Here is a 25036-nt window from a genome sequence, read left to right on the forward strand (position 1 = left end):
AATAATGTCATCTTATATTAGGCGCACATATCTCAGAGAGCTGCTCGTGCAGCCATTTCCACCTGCAGAGCTGCAGCCTTCTCTGCCATTTCTTTATTTTATTTTATTTTGTTTTGAAAATAGTACTTCTTACATATATATTTTCTAACTTCTTGACTTCTTTTTTTTTTTTAATTGTTATTATGGCTGATAGTGTTACTGTTAGTATTCTTAAATAACAATGTTGTATATTTCCAACCTGATATGACTTAGTATATTCCCAAATACTTGAGAATATGTTTTTGTTATATATTTAACTTCAAATTTATGTACTTCAAATCTGCCCAATCCTGAATAACGTTATGTCTCATTAACAAAGTTAAATTTTAAACTGATATCCTTTGCATAAATCAGCATTGCAAAGGTCATGCTAGAAAAGGTCAAATAGTCAATGCCTTGATGGCAGTTTATGATTCCCGATAGGTTATTCTACATTATTATCATTGATCATATGATAAATACATGCTTATATGTAGCTATATCCTCCCCTGAGAACACAACAATCTGCTGTACGAGGAAATGTATTGTATTTTCAAAGAAACACACACCATATATTTGCAGTAGTAATAAAATTATCTAATTATAGACTACACAAACAAGTTAGTGAGGCTTACAGAAATTATTGTAGCAAAGAACACAAAGAAAAACTTGTTTTCAATAAAAAAAAAAATTAACCTTCTGTCTCATTGGATGCTACAAGAAATATATTTATTGTATCCTCAAGCTTATTATACATCCACTTTGGCCTCTTTACATAATGTGTTAACAAAAAAGAAAATGCATAGCAAGTAATAAAAAATGTTGAGGTAAAATCTGTTTCAACTTCCTAAAATGCAGGGATAAACATCATTGTAAAAAGTCTTAAAGGAAGGTGGGGATCCAGGGTTGGCAGAGGGACACTTGCACACCACTAATTCCCCCACCTTGTACCACCAAAAAAAAAAAGACTAAATTTGGTATAAAACTGCAAAGCCCCTTTAGCCCACCATAGGTAACACTACAAACCATCCTCTCAGAAACATAGGCTCTCCCTTTGGAACACTAGTGCTCAAATTCATTTATCCATATTTATGCACCATATAAATACAGGATATTGAATTGCCACTTGTGCCAGCAACAAACTCTGGGCCTACCACTGAGGGAAACATTTGAAAGCAATAAATTCCGATGAAACAATGTATCACTTCCTTTTTGAAGACACTAAATTAAACATGGTATTGTTTTAAAATGTACTTCTTTCTAGAATAATAATGTCATGCACTATAATGCATCTTACTGAGGCTTGTATTGCTACATCATATTTCCACTGAGTATCGTTAAGAAAATCTTTTAAGAGTACATGTATGTTCCCAAGACCCTCAGCAAGCCCACTTTATATGCAAATGATCCTACTATCCAATTTCAAACCCGGCCCACATCTTGGAAAACACTGGCTACCACGTGTAAAAACATGGCTGTATTGTGCAGTATTTCTTGTAATAAGACATATCGTTCATTTTATTTTTGGTTGTGTTTTTTCCCCATAGATAGCTGAACTTGTTACTAGTGAGTTTTTTGATCAAGGAGACAAAGAGAGGAAGGAATTAAACATTGAACCAGCAGTAAGTACAGTTGTTAATACTTATATGTTATACAAGTAGTTGCTATATCAGCTGTTAGAGCAGTGTTAATATGTATATTTTAAGTGTTTGTTTGTTGCACTAAATGTGTTAACTTTGGCAACTGGAAGTATTTGTGAATCTGTCACTATCAGTGTTAGGAAGTGTACATTATCTTCCAAAAAAAAAAAAAAAAAAATGCAACAATTTTTAACAGATTTTTTGCATTTAAAATGACTTTTGTGCCCGTCTCTCTTTCCTTGGCATTTGGGCCAGACAGCAAGGCTGTAGGGGGATTGCCACTCATCCCCAAGCAGTCTGTTTACGTTCCCAGCATATGCCGGTACCCATGATTTATAATAATTTTAAAATTATTAAGGATAAAGGAAAATTCTATCCAGATAAAGCACTGCTTATAAACGGGAAATCCTCATTACTAAAAGAAATGTAGTCTTTTGCACAGGAAAATGGGATATAAATCAAAATACTGTAAACAGATACAGCTTTTTCTTCTAAACAAATATATGAATAGGCCAACAACAATATTCCTCATAATTATACTATTATTAAAAAAAAAAATATCTTCTGTAAACAGCAACATTCTGAATATTTTTTCTTTCAATATATATTATATACATATTCAAATTAGGTATGCTGTGTGGCACTGTAAACACAATATATGTAAACAAAAGGGTGTATAATAACAGTGCTCAAATAGGAACAAAATGTTATAGGAACATCGTGTTCCTATTTGAGTATAATATTATTCTCTGTCGATTTGTTTATATTATATAAATATAGAAAGAAATATATTATATTAATACATATACTATTAAAAAAACATAAAACATCATCTTTTGCTTGATGTAGTGACGTAAATATACAGGCCAGATGTTATCCAAACACAGTTTTCATGTCTGCTAATCACTTTAACAAGTCATCTCTAATATAGGAATGTTTAAACCTAATTCAGTGATGCGTATTTAGTAATTTATTTAATTTAGTTCCTATACTTAGAGTAAAGTTGATAAAATTAGAAATCCATGAAGAACAGTATGTATATTAAGATTATGTGTACCTTAAGAACAGATTTACCTAAAGAACAGGGGTTACTTGAAGAACACTGCTCAAAAATAGGGCTATCTTAAAAACAGGGCTACCGGAAGAATAAGTGTACTTACACCAGGTTTTCATAAGAACAGGCCTTCTTAAAGAATAGGAGTACCATAAGAACATGTCTACTTTAATAACTGGGGTACCTTAAACAGCATAGGTATCATATTATCAAATCTGCCTTAAGAACAGCTTTTTAAAAACAGGAGTCTCTTTGATTTATCTACCTATAAGAACAGGGTTACCTAAAGAACAGTGAATACAATGTTACTTTAAGAGCAGGAGTACATTAAGAACAGGTCTGACTTTAACAACAAGTGTTAAGAGCAGATCTGTTTTAAGAACGTGTATACATTAAGAATAGGAGCTCTTTAAAACAGGATTACTGTACCCAGAACAGTGATACTTTAAGAACAGGGATACTTTGAGAACAGGGGTACATTATGACCAGGTATTCCTAAAGAACAAGTGTTCCTTAAAGAACAGGTGCATCTTAAGGTTAGACAACAGGTGTGTACATAAAGCATCGCATAATAAACTTGTGCAGACAAGTCTGAAGATTCTTCTATAGCAGTCTGTCAGATTATCAATGATGTCATCCGGGTCATTTGACAACCTGTTGTGAGTTAATGATGAGCCACCATGCTAAGATGAAGAATGATAGAGGGATCAACAGTATTCAATAAAAACATCATAAATGTAAACTTTTTCCTTGTGCACTATGCCAAGCAACTGTGAGAAGGGCGTTTATGTACGAGAAGGGGCGTATGTATTTTCTTTGAGTGTATGTGTATGTATATTTTTATCTTCACCATTAGAAATAGGGTCAAGTATGCGTGCACATGCTGACACATTATGTCATTCAAATTACAGATTAACCTAACAAATGTAACGTGCATATGTTTGGTTATTACTTCCATTTCACAATTGGCCAAGTGCTGCTAAATAGTCACAGATCCCCCAGCACAGTGGAATTGCATATAGCCGACATGCACTCGATCTAGTTCTATAGCCTACAACAATACTCATTATGAATGTCAAGAGAGAAATACAGATCATGATTTTTGGTTTTTGTTTTTTTTTATTTTGATTTTTAAATAATATATCTGAATGTGTGTGGGGGTACTTAGTATGTTGTATGAGTGGTATAGGTACTCGCCCATTGAATTAAGTGGCTAGGGAGGGTGCGGCAGTGGAATTTTATCAGCACCTCGCATTTCTTTGCAAAAGACACGACTGTATATATAAAATTACCTTTTTATGAAAAATTTTTCACTCAAAAATTTTGCATAGCTTTATTAATGATTTCTGTCAAATTTGTGACCCACCAAAATATTTTTGCGACCCAATGGTGGGTCGTGACAAACATGTTGGTACATGTGATTTTGGATGATATGCTTTCGTTTCTGAATCCTAATTGTCGTGAATCATTCATTGACATGCTTTCATGTTTAATTCGTTGATTTCCATGGTAATCATTCTCTGTCAGCGTGCAGTGTATTGTAATGACATATTTCATCGGCCGTTAACTCCTTATATCTTGCGAAGCTTTAACTTCCCGTTCGCATCTCTAATGATAATAAAATGATAGCAAAGATTGATATCAATTATGCCTCGGCTCGCAGACCGTAGCCAAATGACATCATGATGCTAGACTTCGCATTATTTTGTTTATGGTACGTGAATTCTCGTTTACCTACATCCTGTCGTTCCCATTAAATTAACTACAACATGCTGTTCAGAATTGCTTATTCTAACGCTAATGGAAAGAGCAATAAAATAATGTCTTAAATCATTGCACAAAATGCTAGATCAATTTGACCAAGTAGTTATAAAAGCTGTATCTTGAAAAGGATTATAGTTTACAGATATATGAAATAGTTCTCAAGCTAACTAGAGTATAAAAAATGTATATATTATTGTAAATAATACTCAAATATTATGTGTAGAACTTAGCCGATAAGATGAAACTTGTTAATAGGAATCAAGGTAGATTCACTTTAATATGAAGAAACAGTTAACTTGTACAGTTGAAATTATTTATCTGGTATGATAATTTCAATCAAAATGTTATCCAACATTTTATGAGACCAAGGAGAATACTGTACTAGATTCAGACAAAAAGACAAAAATATAATATAGAATTATATTCACTGTACGTGCAAGTCTACATGTAAAGCAGATGTCTTTTTGAAGTAATTTTGAATTCTATGATAATGTCTGATTTTACTTATTTACGATCACATTTTTTGTGGTTTTAAATGGCTAGTGATGTTTTGCCAATTATTAGTTTTGCTAGACCAGAATGTAAGCCTACATTCAGGCCCATATCGAGAGGGTGAAGATTGGTGTGTACACACACTGAATATAAAAAATATTGTCAAAAATATTTGATGCCATTCCAATGCTCATCATATCAAATGGTTGTAAAGTACATGTGGGCTTTACTTTATTTCAGTTAATTTCTATACCATTTAATATAACTTATATATATCTTATTTTCTGTACTAAATATTAAAAGGGAATTTTAAATCTTTATATTTTAATCGGCCATATACCGTTAAACATATTATTAATGAAAAATCAAAGCTGCTTCTTCTTGGGGAAAATATATTTTGCAAATTAAAAAAAATATGACCCTAGATTTTGGGTTGGTCATGCTTACAGCATGATTTATTCTTTGAAGTTAAAGTATGGGTTCTCCAAAATACATTAAGTAATAATATTGTGCTTTATAAAATAACTACAGGGCAGGGATTGAATTTGTTTTATAGTTGGATCTTCTTTTTCCTAATCAAGTTGTGTTTCTCCTTAAGCAGGGCAGATCCACAGGGACAAGGCCCCACCCAAAAGAAAAAAAAAAAAACTGAGAGAAGAAAAGAAGTAGAGAGGAGCATAGTACCGTAGGCTTACTCCAAAACAAGCTAATTTTTGGTTTAAATTTCATGTACCAGAGGAATAAAAATCTCACATGCCTCCTGCTTTAAGTGCTTCGCACGTCACATGGTCCCTACCCAGATATTTCTCTGAATCTGTCCCTGTAAAGTCACTGTGTAATATATCTACAATAACTGGAATAACATCATATTTTTAATGTTATCTTACAGTAAATATTGAAATATTAGGGAATCAACTGTGATTTGATAGTCTGCATGTAACTCCAAATACTTTAAATCGGCATTCATCGGCATTAAAACATATCCTTTCTGAAAACCTTCAGTAAGCCAATTGTTTTCAGAAATCTAATGTGTAGATCAGTGGCTCATTCAAACATGTAACTAGTTTTACTGCAGTTTCTTTATCTTGCCATCTTTTTCATCATTTCAAGTTAGAAAACTTTTATAGGAAACTGAATGTAGTCTTCCATTTTTTATTTCTGCTTTTTTGATTTTTGTTTTTTCTTTTGATCATAGTATTGTTACCAAGAACAAATCGATAGATATTTACGTAATCTATGATTTGATTTAAGTGAATAAATTTAACAATAATTGCAATAAGTTACAAGTATAATATCAAGAGTAGATGTTGATTATATTGGGTTGGTATTTTTACATTTATAATACATTTATCTGGATAATCTAAATTAATGTAGTTTTCAGTCTTGTAAATCAATAACAATTGGTTTCCAAAATAGTGGTGCCAGAATTTCCTCAACAAGGTCCAGACTGGGGTGGATGCAGAGTGGGTACAGATGGTTCGATCGCACCACCTAAATTGTATTAAAGAAAAATGATTGTTGTATTGTTGATATATTATTTTGAAAAAGTATGAATGCAATTTCCAGGCCCCTTGAGATCCATATTCTCAAAATGTTCTTACACCTCAGCCCCACCCTTGGAGTGGACTCTATGCACCCTCTATACCGCCAAATCCTGCATCCGCCCCAGCAGACGGCTTGAAATGTGCCCAACAAGAGGTCCAAATTCCCTGGCAGGAGTTTAAATTCACCTCACAGCTTCATATCTATTGGCAAATTTTAAAGAATCTAGTAAGGCAAATTTAGATGGCACAAAAATGTCTTTTTTAAGTACGGAAGTTTCCCAAAAATATAATTAGCTTCTGCGATGGGAAAGTCCGGGATCTCCTTACTTGGGGTCCAGTTCCTTGGTAGGGATTCCTGTGCACTTAGGATTCTGGTTGTGGTTACTCTAAGATACATTTTTCTGATAATGAAATATTATGAGCAGATATGATCAAATCTTGAACAAGACGAAGTTAAAATACAAAACTTGCATATATTACAATTTTATACAACTTTGCTACTTGTATGTAGCAGTGCAGAGACAGCATCAATGATCTTGATAATGACATGTTATGAAACCATCTGCAGTTGGCTGGAAATGTTACTACATTCCAGTATTATGTAATCGGCAACACCGTTCACGAAGACCACAAAATTATTGAAAATTTATAGAGGCTGCTTAAATATTTATGGTGTTCTTTAGGTGGTGTTTTTTGGGTATTATATTTAAAGATAACAATAATAATAATAATAATTTGAATTTTAATTGAATTTTTAAAAAATATTTGTATGACTAAAAAAACATTGTTAAAATTATTATTATTATTGTTATTAAAATTATGCATACCAGCATCATAGTAAAGTCAAATGTACTATTGTACCTTTTAACATATGAGTGCGAGTATCTTTCTGGTATCTTTATCTTGGAATATTCAAAGCCTGTTCTACTCAGGCTGATTAGCAATGGTCCTTATCATTTTGCCGAATTGATTTGGTACTGGTACTGGTATTGGGTATTTATATTGCGCCTTTCCCTTGCGGTTATGAAGCGCAAGCCAAGCCTCAATAATTCAGGACAACAATGGTAGGCATAAAATCAGTCATTATTCAGGAACCCGAAGCATCACAGTAGTACAGTCACACAAACAACAAAGACAAATAAACAGATTACAACAATAAAAGCAGCAAAAAGGGACTTGGGCAAACAAGTAAGTCTTGAGTGCACGTTTAAAAAGATAAGGATCGGAGATATCTCTAAGGTCAGTTGGAAGATTATTCCAAAGTTTAGAAGCATAACAAAGAAATGAAAAACCTCCAATTCTCTTGTAACGTGGTATAATGAAATGTACAGATGAAGAGAAACGTGTTGTACGATTGAAGTGAGTACTTCATGTTTGATAATCCATGATTATAAATTAGTGTTCTTGATGGAAAAATGTAGGTTATCGTACTCTGATCACTCGATGAAAAACATTCCTTATATGAATATGTAGTCTACTGTATGTTACCCATCAGCAAGGAAAAAAATTGAATGTCAAATTTATAGTTTTATCTTTATAAAAATTACATTACACTCGTCTCCCCTCGAGCAAAAAAGGCAAACCAACCGTATTAAAAGAATGGTATTAATCAAGATTTTACAGTACTTGGAACTGGTAATTCTATATTTTTTCTGATATTGCTGGCCTAAATATGATGTGCAACAGCTAAATACAACAAATTAATCTTCATTATGTTTTAGTAAGGATAAAGCAATTTTCAGGTACTTAGTAAATTGGTTTTAAGATGTCCTAGCTTATAGAAAATATGACAGATTTGCATATAGGTTAGAGTTGTAATGCATTCAACAGTTTGCCTCAAGATATGATGTTCGAATGACATCAAAACATGTTGTAAATATGTATCTAGTGTCTGGGTATATATCTATATATATTGATAGATATATTTCAAATAAAATATAATGTCAACATATATACTTTTATAGCTTTTCAACATTATAATGAAGAGATAAAATAACATGGCTTTCCATGTTAAAATTTATATAAAGCATATGTAATAAATGAATTATGTATGAACAATTAATAATTCAGGGATGCTCTTAGTTGAAACAAAGCCGTCTTGTATTGTGTGGCTGATGCTACGCGCACCCCTTCTCCCTAATTGATACTAACCCCTCTGGTCAGGATGGTACCTGCCCTCTCCACAACCTCATTCTGGTATGTACAAAGTCAATAAAACTTAAACAAAATATGTGTTCATTCTGGTTTTTTTTTCTCCTCAAAATATTTATTTCATTGTTATTCTATGCAATACTGTACTTATCGAATGTGCATAAACAAACACTGTAAACACAACACATAATTTTCACTGCAATGAAAATTTTAGATTATTTTGAAAACAATTACATGTATCATTTATTAAAAAAAACAAATATGTAAACAAAATTACAAATGCACTCCCTGAAAAATCAATGATTACATTCACAGTATCATCTTATACCCACAGAGTAGTTATAGAATACTTGAGAACTAATTTGATCCAAGAGAGTCCAAGAAGAATTTGTGAACCTTCACCTTTATAATGGCGCAACTCTTGCACAACCTGTTGGCTGGATCGATCATGTCATAGCAGTTTTGCATACTTCATTATATCTCATGAAAACTACATTTTAAAATGGCAATTTATCAGGCTGTAGTTATTGTTCTGTAGATTTTATGCAAATCTGATGTGCTGAAGCTGGTGTAACCATATCATTCTCCCTATCTTTATGCACTATGTTGGAAGATTAAACATTTTTCGAAGAAAAATTTTTTTAGGATTAAATGTATTGCAAGTTAGCACTTAAGTATTCTCATAACTCTTTGCCATACCAGATGCAAAAGTGGAATGGAGGAAGCCACTTCAGAAACAAACAATTTAATACATAAACCATCAGATTATCATCATATCATAAATGAATTTATATGACAATTACATACTGCTAATAAATATTAAAATGTTATTGTGAACCTCTAATTGAATAAATAGTAAGTATATATATTGGATATCATAATATTATAGCCATTTGATTAATTTCCATACTCTTATTTTGTTAAAGTTTGTTGACCAGCTAATACACAAACATTGTTTTTTCGGTGAATGTATAAAGCCTTTTAAAGGCAAATAATTTTAGTAAGATTATCTCTCCATCGTACTAAGCCTTTCATTTGAACATTTAAAGCCACTTTATATAACCATCAGATCTTGTCAGGAATCCTCCTGTGGTATTTTTCATCTCATCGTCCTAAAACTTGCACTTAAAATATTCAATGTGTACTCTTTCTGTATAATCCTTGTAGAACCTTTTCTTCGTAAAAAAATTTACTACATTAGATTTGTTATTAAAAATTCTATTGTATAACAAACTCTTAAAGAGAAACTGCATCTTTGTCAATTAAATTAATTCATTAAAATACTTTCACCAAAATATTAATTTCAAGACATACATTGTTAATTTAATTTAGTCTGAAGTTTGCAGAAATGAATGCACAAAATATTTTACAAAAAATGAAACAAAAGACAGGGAAAGCTTGTAAACCTAGCAACATCATTAAAATTTATTTTTGATAGAATTGAAATTAATGTTTAGGTATTATTTTTTGGTTATTTTCACAATTCAAAAACAAACCCACAGCATGAATGAAGTAATAAAAACAATCCAATTCATTTGATTAAATACAGAGACCTACTTACAATAGCACACGGCAAAGATATCTACGCATATTCAGCTGCACTGTCTATTTTAAAGATGATCTATTTCAATGCACACAAAGTTCTTGATCGCTGAGGTTTTATGCCGATATCATATTATCCGGAAGGGAAGAATTGACATTTTGCGGTTTATCTGCCTGTCGCCAGTCTCACTCCAGATGATTGGTGTCTGAAGACTTCCTGAGTATTGACTGTTAATTCAACTTGTAGTTGTCTGGTGGCTCAAAACCTGCGGTTCTGTTGTTCGGTTGACTTGGATTTAAAAAATTAATCCCAAGTCCTAAATGCGTTTTCTATCCTTGACTGCAGCCCATGGACATATCTAGCTCTGTCCACATTATCAAATTTTCTTTGACAGAAAACTATTGTATGCCCAAATATAGTCATGATGTGATATCATCATGACCATATTTAGGCATGTCACATGTTTTTGTCCAATAAAATTTGACATTTTGGACAGGGTCTAAAGCTCTGTCTTTATTACCCAATTTTCTTTGAAAAAAAGAACTGTTGTATGCCCATATATAGTCGTGGCATGTCAAATAATATCTGATAGTCTGAAGAGGGCTTCAGATTTGTTCACTGGCAATTAGTGTGTAAGCGAGTGTAACAACTAGTTATACTGTATGCCTGTTCCAGCCTATTTGCAAAGTTTAAAAGACTCGTGCTAGTTAAAAAATCCCATTTTATGTATGATTTATAGAAATGTTCTATTGGTGCTAACTCTCCTGTTTCGCAATTTGGATGGGATTTCTAAATTTGGGTAAAAATAGTCCGAACTTGGACTCGACTCCTGTAAAGGTTGCAACTGCTAACCGCAGGCCACCGATATGCTCAGGGTTAACTGGTGGCAGGTCAGCCAGGTGCACTGACTGGGCCGTTTGTGATCCTTCAGGACGCCTGCAAGAACAAAACAGAATATTGTACAATACCAGTGAACTTACTATCGAAATCAAACTTTTAAGTGTTACAAAGAAAGTGCTTAGACTATTACATTGTATTTGACATGCCTTAATATGTTTATAAAAAGAAATTTTGACAGTCTACACAAGTGTTACTAATTCAAGAAAGATACTGTCTGTTTTGAGCTAAACAAACTTCAAAAATGTATTTCAACTGCTTAAATTATTGGAATTACAAATTAGCTCAAGTTAAAATTGAAAAAAAAGGTTACTAGGGTGCCAATCAAATTTACCAATCAGAACATGCTATTGTTAGGGCCATAGATATATGCATGCCTTAAATTATGCAAATTTAAGTTTTATTACAGTATTTGTTTTCATTGAATGCAAAAAGTTTTTTCTTTAGTAAACCATATAATATCTGTCTCTTATACACATCAGATGTGTATAAGAGACCTTAAGAAGAAAATCTTGTAAAGTGCCAGCCAAACAGAACAGGTGTTTTATGCTAGTCGAAAACATCATTTAGAATGCGAATTGGTAATTTTGTTAAAAGGTAAATTGTTCCATAATTTCGGACCAGAAAAAACCTATATTGCGTTGAAAGTAATTAGTTTTGCGAATAGGAATAGAGTTCAGATCTAGCCTTAGTGTGGTGTTGTAATGTGGTACGTGTTTGTGAAGAGGGAGATTAGAAATAAACAATAAAGGATGTTTGGGGAAAAGAACTTTAATACTAAATAGATGAATATAGATTGTGTTATATCATGAAGCTTAAGTTGGAGATTAGAAAATACATAAAGGCGTCCACAGTGGTGCACCCAATACAGTCCTGATAGCCAGGATGAAACTATACTACATATGGTTAATGGAGAGCTTATTACTAAAAAAGTACTGGGTTATATGACCATATGCTGATTTACAGTTATCAAAAAATACAGCAAATTAGAAGACCTGTGAATATCATTGATGTACAAAACAAATATTAAGAGAGGACCTAATAATGAACCTTGCAGAACACCACAGGTTATTGGAGAGAAATTAGAAATATAATTTCCGTATTTGGTGCATTGAGAACCGTTAGATAAATAACTTTTAAAAAAAGATTAAGTGCCAACCCATTTATATTATAATAAGATAACTTACATAAAAGGATATTTTGGTTTATTGTATTGAAAGCTTTAGAAAGATCAATGAACACTCCAAGTGCTAAATGATTTTGTATTTAACGCATCAACAATTGTATTAGTATAAAAAGAACACATAGGAAAGCAGTAGAAAAAGCTAAAATGCTTGAATTACAATCATGTAATATAAACATAAATCACCATATCAGCTATATACAACAATTGACAATACTGTTATTGTATGTAGATATGACATTTGTCATTTAGTGGGACCGTAGCAACAATAATCGAAGCGTGGGCTTACAGTCCATTAGCATACAAATATATATTCTTCTCAGTGAAGACAATTTTAAATGAATATGAATTTTAAAATTAAGATTTTATTTACAGAAAATATATATCAATATACATTAATCCTTAAAAAGGAATAACCATTAAGCTATTAAAAAATGGTTGTACTTTGTTAAAAAATTGTGTAATAAAGCACTACTCAAAAATTAGCATGAAAAACATTTAAACATTACAATTACTTTGTGTTAAAAAAGTAATAGAAGGAACTTACATGCCACCAAAGTCTACATAAAGATACCTCTGCAGTAATTCATAAGTGAGTAGCGTTACCCCAAACTGAGGAGACGAACGGCAAACACGGGCTGGAGGAAAAAAAACACAACACATTGCAGTGCAATAATAAACAAGTAAGGTCAGGCTTTGAGGGCATTGTTGAAAAACAGAATCCGAAGGAGGCATTATTATTTCCTAGAAAAAATTCCTTCAAAACAATCTTCAGGTCCTAAAAAAAGAGTTTTAAAATAAGGGAATCTTAAGCCCTGTCTAAACTATCACAGATTCATGTTTGCTGATGCCAAATATCAAGGTTGGTTAGGCTCGTAGCATGCATTCGACTAGGCCTAGCAATGAATTATTATTTGCAGTGTCACAGTAAACAAGTTTTATTTAAATTTCTGTTCGAGCTGCAAAACTCAATAGCTAATTAGTAATGCTCAGGCATAAGAAAATTACATGGTAAAGGTTATTTTATTATTAGGTTTTCAAGTCAAAACTTGCATTACAGTTATGAAAGCAGACAGCTACCATTCTAAACTGACTATAATGTAAAAAATAAAATATCATATCCCCAGATTGATGGCAGTATTTGAAATTTACAAAGACCATGATTAAAACTTTTTCAACTATTATAATCAACTTTAATATTTCACTCACCACCGGCACCCTTCCAGAATGCTGTGCCGCCTTCCTCCGCCCATAGTTTTCTGGCACAGTCGAACACACCCGAGTATGTCGTCTGACCAGTTCTTGCCACCACTTGTAACCTTGTCTTAATGACATCTGCTGGTGTTAAAAGAGAAGCTGCCGGGGCACCTGCAAGACAAGATCAATAGTAGAAGTTAAATTCAATCCATTATTGACTGTCGGTGAAATATATCAATTCCATGCATGGAGCTCCGCTCCTAAAGTCTCGAAAGCAAACTTTGTTACTGAGCATAGAAGGTTCCAAATGATTAGTTCTCCACTCTCAAACAAATTTTATAACAAGAACATGGAGGATTCCAAATGACTGGATCTGACACTCTCAAACTTGAATTTTAATGCAATTTTCTTCTTCCCCCATTTAAAATGTTTTTCAAATCTTCCCCATCTGCCCTTGAATCTACCTCTGATGATATATTAACAGAAATAATTGCAATTGTTATCATTATTAATTAGAATCACCTGAGATTGTAGCAGCAGTGAGCAGTGACAGAGCACTATTATGACCATTCTCATCAGCAAAGTATTTTTTCAGATGTGCATATGAAGTGAAATAGATTGCAGAGAAGGGAATGTCACGGAGGAAACAAGCTCGGGCTCCCTAGGTTAAAGGAAAAAAAAAAACACAAACAAATTGAGTTAATTTGAGTTGGCAGTGTATGACTACAGTATGTTCGTTCACACATTACGCTAGTGTAATGTGTGAACCCCTGTGCACAGCGTACCAAATGTCACTATTAATGTGCAATACGATACTCCACTAACAGACCGCAATTTAGCATACGCCACTGAATTACATACATCAATGTTTTTAACCTCTGGCCAGAATTTGACCAATTACAATATGCCTAGATGTAAACAGGAAATTAAATGCGCAATTAAATAGTTTATTTTCGTTAACTGTATTTTTGGTTGATTACTAATGCTTTTTTATTCAGTTAACAATTAAATACAAAGTGGTTTAAATTATTTTTAAAAAATACAATGACCACCACCCTAAAGTCTACAACCTACTTGTAAAACGATTCTTTAACTCGTCAAAATACAAGCAACGTAATGAGATTTTTTGGTACTTGCATGCAGAACATTGGGAATGCTTACCTTATAAAGACCGAATAAACCAAGGTCTTTGATGACACTGATGGCACTGACCCTTGGCCCCGCACCCGCAATCTCTCCCGCCACTTGTAATCGTATTTTCACAATCTCTAATGGATTCGTGAACATGACCTGGGATGCTCCAGCCTATTGGAACAAGCAACATTCACGAATTTCAATAATGAAGGAGAAATGACTCAGTATTACTGTAATAAACAGTGATAATTGATAATCTCATGGGTGTATGCAAGAGGGGGTCGGGAAGGTCGTACGACCCCCCCAAAATTTTCAAAGGTCTACATTTTTTCCAAAGACATTTTTTTCTAGGGCCTTTTCACAATGACATAAATGAAAAAGCATTGATGAAGTACAAGCAATAAGTCCAAAGACCTTGCCAATTGCGTGACGCAATCTATCCCAATTCCAGCAATTCTGAAACTAAGCCTGCTTTCCGCTTCAAGCAAATTGTATTGACATTTTAATCATATCTTGCTGTAATTTCATTGTGAAAAGGTCCAAAAAATTATGATCACAACCCATCCAGAAAAAATTATGGATACACCCCTGAATCTTACTGAAAAATATTAAACAAAAATAACAAAATTATTACATACTGGTATAAAGATTAACTTTATTGTTATTTCAATAAAAAAAAAGTTCTTATATGTTATCAATTGCCTCTTCGCTATAACATCCATGGGATAACACATCTTTAAATTTATGAAGGATTTCTATATTTTATGACAAAACAATATCTTTAACTTACGCAACCACCAGCAATGATTTCACCCCACAACGGTATAGAACCGTCTTTATTGCGTACTTTGTCACGAACAAAATCGTTCATTGTTAGTTTGATGGCCTTCTCTGGTGCTACGCCTACAATTTGAGGCAACAGACCTGAAAATAAAAGGAATACCTTGTATTTATTCGATGATGGTATAGCAATTCTTTCGCGTTGGTTTAATGTTAAATTTTAATTAATTTGTTTTTATTTCTGCCAAAGGGAACCTTTTGCTTTTGAAAGATTCATTCCTTTTTAAAATCAGCATATCCAATGCTTTAAAATGACAAAGATATATGTAACAAGAGTGATGCTATAGAAATAGTAAAGAGATTGAGGAGAGAAAATAAAAAACAATATGTAAGCAATTTCTCAGATAAATGAATCATAAATCATTGTTTGATACTACATTACTAAATTTTATGTAACAAATTTGTGTGATGTGCCCATTTATGGGCATGATGATGTCATATTACATCCAAATATGGATATATCACAGTTCAGCAGTTCCGTGGCAAAACAACGTAACTTGAAAATGTTACTTTTCAAGAAAAATAGAGTTAAAGTTTGCATGTATGCAACTTGAAAATAAATTCTTGTACACTTTTCAAATTTTGCAGGACTATATATCTATAGACATTATGATTATATATAAAATTTGAATTACAACCATTGGTTTATTGCAAAGTTATTAACGATATTCACAGATACGTTTTTTTACCTCGAAAACATATACACTATCTTGCATGTGCATACGTCATTGTTGAGCTAAACTCCATCAGCTCAAAAAAAATTTTAAATACCATTTCGAAGCAAAACAATGTATCTTCATCGTAGATATATTGCTTTGCCTGTAATCTTGAAGCTACTTTGTTTTACCATTGAAAATCACTAGATTTTAAGTTTTGTGTTTAAATATAAGAGGTGCTATCTCCAAAATGACTCATTGTTGAGACCTGAAAATTTCACAGGTAATTCAGAAGTGTTTAATATACTCCCAAATGTTATTATCTCAAAATCGACAAAAATGACAGTTACACTGTTTTGCCTTGGGACGGCCGAGTTATTTATCACATAAAACTTGACAGTGCGGACTTTCAGAATTAAAGAGAATAATGTTTAATGTATTTTGTTTACCTCGGTACAATCCAAACACGCCCTCAAACCTGATGACCTTGCTGAAGCAGTCAAAGCTGTTCTTGTACATCAACTCTCCTACCACTGAGCCACCCCGCTGGTTCTGCATCCTTGTCTTCACCAGATCAATTGGATACACAGCTGTGGCACCAGCCGCTACAGAACAAAACCAAGGACTATATATCAAGAACTACAACATTTTCCTTAAAAAAATACAAGAAATCAACCTTCTAAGGCAGTCATCACCCCAATCTTGAACAATTTACAAGGAAAAAGAAACTACCTTTACAGGGCATGTAAGTTACGGAATGTGCTCCTGTTAGATACCCATTTGATACCATTACATTAAATATATTTAAAAAGAGTATTCGGCAAACCACCTATCATGATCTTTTATATAACTATAGGATTTGTGATATAACATATTAATTTTGTTGCTTGATTGTTTTACTGTTGAATCTGGACCTCTTGGGATACCAGTACTTATGTATGAGTATTTCCAGAATAAAAAAGAAATTTAAATTATTTATGTTGCTAAAATCAAAACTGTGTATTGAAGTTGTACTATTGGGATCTGTGTCCACAGAAAATTCTCATTCTGAGGCAATTTTTAAAAGGTTTGAAACAATTTAAGACATGGTCAAGTGTATAGCACTAGATGCTGTTTAAAGGCTTTTCTTTAAAAAAAAAATGTTCTAAAAATCATTTATAGCAAGTTGGAGTTTTCTACCATTTGAGGACAAATGCTTTGTACACTACATTAATTCTCATTTTTCTTTTCTCAAATTGATCATGCTTAGAGCTTAAATCTAAATTGTTGATTGTAACACAGCATAGTTTTTAATCCTTACCGCCAGCAATTGAGCCCAGCATGAACCTATACACTGACTCTGCTACCTGTACCAAAACCGTTCTATCTACTTCAGATTTAGGTTGCTGGGTCTGCTGTCGAACTAGATCAGCACCGGGTGCAATCTTGTCTATGTCAGCCATATTTATACGCCTAATTAAAGGAAAAGATTGAGAGTCGATTTAATACCAACATACATATTAACAAAAAATATTTTATATTTATCTTGTAAATTATCTCCACAAAGAGGTTATGTATTCACCCCTGCCTGTCAGTTAGCAAGATTACATAAAAACTAAAGAACACACCATTATAAAATTTAGTGGAATGGTACATAATAACTTAAGAAAGAGATTGTTTAATTAACTTTAGGGAAGAAAATGTCAAAGGTCAAGGAAATTCCTTGAACTGAGCCTTGAGCATCAAAGAAACTAATGGAATCACCCATGCACAGTCTGCGTATTCTTCGGTATCAAGGCACAAGATGAAGATATGCACTCTATGGAGCGCCTGTTCTAGTTTTGATCAAAAAATATCTAATGTGATTTTGTCAAAATACACCATTTTCAACTATTAAATAAAATTTAATTAAACAATTTTAGTTCTGTGATTTTTGTAGTCTTACAACGTACCCAGTAGATTTATCCTGCGTACATAGGTGGAACAAAATTTCTACTTCTAAAGGTGATACTTGTGGGAAAACCTGCGAGGCATGTAGAAACTCCTCTAAAAAGACAAAGTATAAAATTAATTAACTAAAACATCTATCCATCAACAAGAAAATAAAATAAATTATCTAACTGTCATGTATCTAAATGAATAACACATAACAGAAAATAAAGTTCTGTTTTTGTTTCTATTTATTATCTATATTTTTCATATTTAACTCAAATTATTATTTATTTTATTAATTCTTATTTATTGGATTTATGGCATAGTGTGATGGCATTTTGTTCACTTCTTCTGATATCTGTGTTGGTTTATTGTTTAATATCCTCCAATTACTTGAAACGATATTTGCTGTAAAATGCACTACCAAGACCACTACCATTATTATATTTTAATTTTAGAAACCAAATAAAAATATAAAAAAATTACAATTATTAGCAAATCTCTTTGTAATTAGGTTTTATGTTACTAAATAAAAGGAATAATAGCTTAGACAAAATACTTATTTGTGAAAGTAATTGACAAAAACTAATTATGCATGAAATATACCTTCAGTTCATAACTTTTTATTGATATGTAAGATATGTAAAAAATTAATTTTATATTACATATGGTTATTCACAATAACTTTCCTTAGTAATTAAATCAAAGGTATATATTTTAATAAATAGCTGCAATCAAGGCTGTTATGAAATATTCCAATTAAATTTCTCAGTAAAAATATTATATAAGCTCTAAAAACTTACCTTTTGTTACAGCTACTGATGGGTCGTTCTTTGCTAGGGAGTTGTAAATCCTTCGCATGAGCTCTACATCTTTCAACATGGAATTGAATGCCAAAAAATAAGGATAGCTAACTAAATGTTTTGTTTCTCCACCAGCAACCTAGGGGGATAAAAAGGGTTATTTGTTTGTGTTCTGTTTGTCGTCAAAGCAACAAAAAGAATCTCAAGTCATCTGCAAGCCACGCGAGTCTCCTGGTAAGCGAACAGCCTCCCGTACTCGCGTAACCGGAAAATAACCTCACAGAAAATAGCCAATTTCCCGCAAACTGATCAAATCTGCATGTTTTTTAACCGTATATAATCATGAATAAGACAAGGCTTAAACTAGCAAATTACGATTGAAAAACAGGGGATCATCTTATAGGCACAAAATACAAATCTTATATTTATTAAATAATTTTCGTCTTATGTGCTGATCGTCTGTAACACGCAAATTTACTACTGAAAAAGAAGCTACTAAATGTAAGTATGAATGAACGTAAATTTGAATTAATATGGCGAAGTAAGATTTTGATGAACATTTAAAAACTCATAAAATGGTATAAATTTAGAAGATTAGCCTTGAATATTGCTCCATTTTTAGCCAGGTAGATGTAATATCAAGACTAGAAAAAAAAAAAAAAAAAAAAAAAAAAAAAAAAAAAAAAAAAAAAAAAACAGAAAAAAAGTAAAAATTCCAATGACACCAAGGGTCGTCTCATACGCCCAACATACAAAAATTGTTGAAAATTCTTCTCAATCTCGGGGGTCATCTTTTATGTGGGTCGCCTTATACTTGAGTATACACGGTACTCTATTACTCCTTTATCACTTGTCTCACGGAAGTCAGTGTTGATTGGTATTACCAAAACAAAAATAGATGTGCTAAGAAAGTTTACTTAAACAGATCTCTCAGAAATGACTTCTTCGAACTTGGGATCCCTGGTATTTGAAAAAAAATGTTTACCTATTATTAACAAAATATATTATCAGGTATTGTAAATGGCAGTTATTAGGGGCTGTTTGTTTTACTCAATTGGTGTTACATTACTATAAATTCAGGCTCCAGAAATGTTGTAGGATTATAGGCATTGAAGGGGTGTTTGAAGAAATAATAGATAATATAATAATGTACAGGTTTTTTAATTAATACAAATACTAAAGAAATATGTATTTTATTGAATAGTACCAGCATCTATATGGTATTTTGATTTGAATAATTAGCATTGTTATTCTAAATGTCAAGTACAGAATCATAAAACCAGAATAGCATCAGTATAACAACAAATACACAATCAATAAAAGTTAAATGAAAAGAAAACAATTACTAAGAACTGAAACACACAAAAGCTATGTACAGAGTGGCGCTCAGGCCAGCCTAGACTCAACCCGGGCTTGACTCAACCCTGGCTTGACTCAACCCTGGCTAGACTCAAAACTGGCTTGACTAAAGTCAGGCTAGACTGAAGCTAGGCCTGACTCAACCCAGGCTTCACTCAACCAATAGCTTCAAAATGTTCTACAGTGGGTCAGTGGCGGATCCATAGGTCCAGGGAGGGATTTTCACAGATGGAGGGTCTAGACCACATCAGCCCCACAATGGCTGGAAAGAGAACTCGGACTTTACATTTGACTATAATTTATCTTTTTATCTCTGAGTTTAAACAATTTAAGGGGGATGGGGGAAGGGAAGAGGAGAGGCCAGCCCCCTTAATCCGTCACTGTGAGTTGACCTGGGTTGAGTGACTCAACCAGTGGAAATCAGCAAGTTTTAAAGTAAAATTGTGATGATATCTGTGATTGGTCATATTTGGCCATAGTACAAAGGTCAACCAAAGATCAACCTGGGTATCATGGTTGTGTTGTGTTATCTGGGTTGAGTACAATTTCAAGCCAGACGCGAGTCACCCCAGGTTGGTTCATACTGCTAATTTCTCAACCGTACTGGGTGGACTGTAGCCAATGAGAAAATGGGAAACAAATGCCAAGGTTAGTTGTTCTAAGGAAATCTACCGCTCAATAACTATTAGGCTAAATCTATTACACACATGACTAACTGTTAATTAATATGAACAACTTCTTGTTAAAAATGGGTTCTAGTAACAAAATTCAAGATGAGACTAGCCGAAATAAAAAAAAAAAAAAAACATTTCTTATTTTCGGATTTTTGGAGGATGTTTTTAAGTCACACCTTTTTTTCCTTCCTTCAAAGGGATAGCTACAACACACTGTTATATAATAATGTATATTCATATGGTAATTCCTGAAGATAAACAAAAACATTTTTAATTATCCCCCAGGAGATCAACACCAACGTCACTACAGCACCTGCCATGGTCGATGCTCCAACTACTCTTTTCTGACAGTATATTGACTTCCATTTAGTGCGCACATGCTACTATGGGTGGTGGAACCTGAAATTTGAAATAGAATGGGGAGGTGGCAGGGAGAGACTTTTATAGATGACTGGAGTTGAGAAAAATTATGATTATAGCACCTCTAGATAGCTAAAAATGGCACTCTCAGTCTTATACTTGCTTAGCATTTTCTTTTTTTCTCCATTTCTAGAAACTAATTTTGAAAAATTTAGGGGGCCTGGCTGGCTGACTATGCACACAGAAATACCTGAAGGTCTATGCAAGGCCTAAACTCATATAGGACTTTAAGCATATAGAAATGGTTGGATTTATACAAGATTTCCTGGGTGTTTTGCCTCATTCAAGTTAAAAATATGGGGTATACCCACCTCACCTCCCACCTAAATAAAATGGGTGCAGGAAGGGATGAGAATTTTTTTTTTTATTTGGTCTTACCAATTGATTATTTAAGCGGTCATCCTTACTTATGATCGGTTATGTTAGATGTGGATGCTTACATTGACAAGGTTTCCTTCAACGTATGGGGTCAGCATATGCCCTCGAATTATCGTCATCACTTTCTGAAATTCTAAAGCGTTGATGACACCTTGCTTTTTCGTATCAAGTTTCTGAAAGGCCTGATTAGCATGTTCTTCTTGGAGGTTCTGGAAGAGAAGCGTAACAATCAATACCGAATCAATCATCAAATGCATTAACACTAATGAGATTACGCAGATGATTAATTGAACACATTTAATAAATCGAGATGAAAAATTGTGGTCAAATTCCTGTTAATGTTATTATAGTTTATATAGCATTTGAATTGAAGACAATGTTTTAATTCCACCTGTCTGATTTAAGATTCAGATTTATAATATCTATTTTCCAAAAGTCTAAGTGGAATGAATTCATGTCATTAAATATACATAACAATCATAAAAATACAAAACAGCTAAAATACAACCTACAAGATTGCACTGTTTTGCACAGCGACTTGTCATAAAATTGGATTTATTATTGTTAGCCAGAAAGAGATTCACAAAATTCTTTTTTAATTCATAATTTCATTAAAAAATCAATTAAAAGACTGATAGACAATGAAGGGAACACTTTATTACCTATCTGGATTGATAGGAACAGAAATATGGGACATAGTAGAATCAGACAAAGTAAAATCAGGATACAATATGGCATATAAAAAACTAACAATAGAGTTAATAGCACCATACAAAAAAAAAAATGCTTTGTATATAATATAGCACTGCAACAGAGCTAACAGCTCATAAATCCTTTATGAGCTTTATATTTAATTTAGCCACACATAAAGTCAATAACCAAAAAATATAAATACAAATTCAAAAAGGATTCAGTTTTGCTAATAATATGAACGTTGTTTTCAGTATTTGGAAATGTATTTGAAATTCGGTATTTTTTTTTGTTATTTAATATAATTTTTATAAACGTTCAAACACAATTTGAAATACGAGCACTGGTTTTAACAAACTGTTGTCTGTTTTAGGAAATTTGTACAACCAATCTAGAATATAGTTAAAATAATATATTTTTTGAACAACCAACTGTTCTGTTAATATAATTAACAACTTAGGCATTCTAATAAACATTCAATGTAAGTCCTTAAAATGGGAGGTAACTTAATTTTGGTGCACCAGAATTGCATCTTCAACTCATTTTGTCCTAAAAAATGTTGATATGTTGAATTTCCTAAAACACTGAAGGGTGTTTAACGAAAAACAAAGGAATGGATTATTATAAGATATAGACTTCTGAATATTTAAAAACCCAACTTTCGTTCAACGAACTGATTTTTGCCAGACTCAGTCACTATAATACCAAACTATCGTCTGTTGTAGAAGGAAAATACAATAAAGAATTCCGAAAAAAGGGTGGCACACAGAAGCATATCTACAAGAATTTAAGATGCAACAAGCTGTTTCAAAGATTAATTCATTCATAGGCACATTAATTTACTTCAGTACATGGTAAAATACAATAATGCATTTAGTAAAAAGTAAACAAATGAAGAAGGCATTTCCAATAAAAGCAAAAGCTTTTGTGCAGGAATGCCTAAACAGTGGACAAAAGGAGGAGAAAAAAAAAAAAAACAAAAAAAAAAAAAAACCCCAAAAAAACGGGAAAACAGACAACAAAACATTACTTATGTTGCTTTGATAAACAAAATGAGTGGTGTTGAATAGCTTAGTGGTTTGGCAAGACTTTTTTTATTCCTCGTTTCGCGTAATTAATTTTTTAAAGATTATCGGAGAAGGGCAGAATAAAAATAAAAATAAAATTTTGTTTTCTTATTTAGCAAATAGTTTTGCCAAAATCATGCAGACGGAGGAGAAAATAAAATTAAAATTTTATTGGTGAATGCAAAATAGGATGGTTAAATGCTTCAAATTTATATAATTAGGAAGAAATATACACTCCTTATTTTGAAATTTCAAGGCAGAGGAGGGTGTAATAAATATTTAAAAAAACTTATATTTTTTTCTGAATTTCCACTTTTTCGCGGTGGCTGGTGCACTAATTGACCAAAAATTAAATTTTATTTTTATTCAAAATCATCAATATTTGCAGTCGGCGGGTTCGCTAGGTATAAAAAAAGTCTCCCCTTTTTTCCCTCACAACCAAACTCCTAAGTCTTATGTGAGTTTGTGTACTTTAAAGCATCGTGTGTGCGTATTTGCCTTGTGAAAGGGATTGTCAGTGATATATTCTCTAATTGGTAATAAATGGCACATAATGTGTGTGTGCCTAAACATATATTTTTTAAAGTACTTACAACCAAAAAGTGAGTAAATTCTGAATAGGACAGTTGGGTCTTTCTAGTAGCACCAAAATGGTAAGTAATAAATGGACAGTCGAAGTTGAAAGGGACACGTTGATGGACTTCCATTTGTCCAAATACACTCTTAAATTCATCTGCAATGGAAAAACAAAGAAGTTACAAAAAACATGGTTTCCAATGTTGTCAGAGATAATTAATTAATTTGTAAAACAAGAAACAAAAAATACTTTGTAATAAAAAAAAAAACAATTAATGTGTTATTGTGCAATGAAAAATTTAAGCAGCTAATACCTATCACTATATTTATTCATTATACATTTTATGAGAAAAAAAAATTACAAAGTTTTGCAATAACCAACAAAAAAGAATAATAACCGATTATTGTACATAAAACATTATATTATTTATTAAAATATTCATGAAATAATATTTAAAGAGTAATTACGGTAGGCTTTATTTAGCATAGTAAAAAACAAAAATAAAATACAACACATTCTGGGAAACAAAACATGTGTAGGGCTAGCCAAAAATTAATATACAGTAGAACCTCGTTTTTACGTACCCCAGTTATACGAACCCTCGGTTTTACGTACGCCTCGTATCGACGATGACGTCATCAAAAACCCCCAAAATATTCAAAACAAACGGCCCTTTTCAGAGCAACCATAAGTAAAAAGACTATAACAATAAACAAACCATAATGCAACATATTATCATTAAACAGCAATGTTGATTGAGTCTACTCTAATACTGGGTTGTTATAATCTAAAACCAAGTGAACTGAGTGAGATGAACAACTGCCGATGGTGCTCAAAATAATTGCTTTCCTCCTTAGCTTCGTGTGGCAAACCATGGAAAAACTTGTCTGGTCTAATTTTCTACACGAAGCTGAGTAGGCATAGTTTCGTTTTGGTTGGCTTGCCCAGTGCAGTGCACATGGTTTTGCTGTTTCACGTACACAACGCTAATTGGTTGGCTCGCCCAGTGCACATGGGTTTAGTTTGTCTCAACAGGCCCAGACA

General features: G+C 32.7%; 2 protein-coding genes across 2 annotated transcripts in view; one reads left to right on the top strand and one right to left on the bottom strand.

Moving 5' to 3' along the window:
• The window catches only part of LOC117115184 (dual 3',5'-cyclic-AMP and -GMP phosphodiesterase 11A-like), a 91843-nt gene extending 90007 nt beyond the window's left edge, over positions 1-1836 (top strand). The window contains exon 16 of the mRNA XM_033258892.1: positions 1566-1836. Within this exon, the coding sequence (XP_033114783.1) occupies positions 1566-1679 (114 nt within the window). The 3' untranslated portion in view covers positions 1680-1836. The remainder of the gene's footprint in view (positions 1-1565) is intronic.
• Positions 1837-8750: 6914 nt separating this feature from the next.
• Positions 8751-25036, bottom strand: part of LOC117115149 (calcium-binding mitochondrial carrier protein Aralar1-like) — a 22659-nt gene continuing 6373 nt past the window's right edge. The window contains exons 5-16 of the mRNA XM_033258834.1: positions 24009-24148; positions 21721-21867; positions 18828-18966; positions 18045-18138; positions 17414-17565; positions 16563-16718; positions 15408-15541; positions 14645-14788; positions 14006-14144; positions 13496-13654; positions 12834-12924; positions 8751-11142 (exon numbers count right to left, since the gene is read on the bottom strand). Coding sequence (XP_033114725.1) covers positions 10962-11142; positions 12834-12924; positions 13496-13654; positions 14006-14144; positions 14645-14788; positions 15408-15541; positions 16563-16718; positions 17414-17565; positions 18045-18138; positions 18828-18966; positions 21721-21867; positions 24009-24148 — 1676 coding nt within the window. The 3' untranslated portion in view covers positions 8751-10961. The remainder of the gene's footprint in view (positions 11143-12833; positions 12925-13495; positions 13655-14005; positions 14145-14644; positions 14789-15407; positions 15542-16562; positions 16719-17413; positions 17566-18044; positions 18139-18827; positions 18967-21720; positions 21868-24008; positions 24149-25036) is intronic.

The sequence above is a fragment of the Anneissia japonica genome, unplaced genomic scaffold (genome assembly GCF_011630105.1).
Source record: "Anneissia japonica isolate Jap-2015-1 unplaced genomic scaffold, ASM1163010v1 scaffold6997_len847652_cov182, whole genome shotgun sequence".
In the NCBI taxonomy this organism is placed as follows: domain Eukaryota; kingdom Metazoa; phylum Echinodermata; class Crinoidea; order Comatulida; family Comatulidae; genus Anneissia; species Anneissia japonica.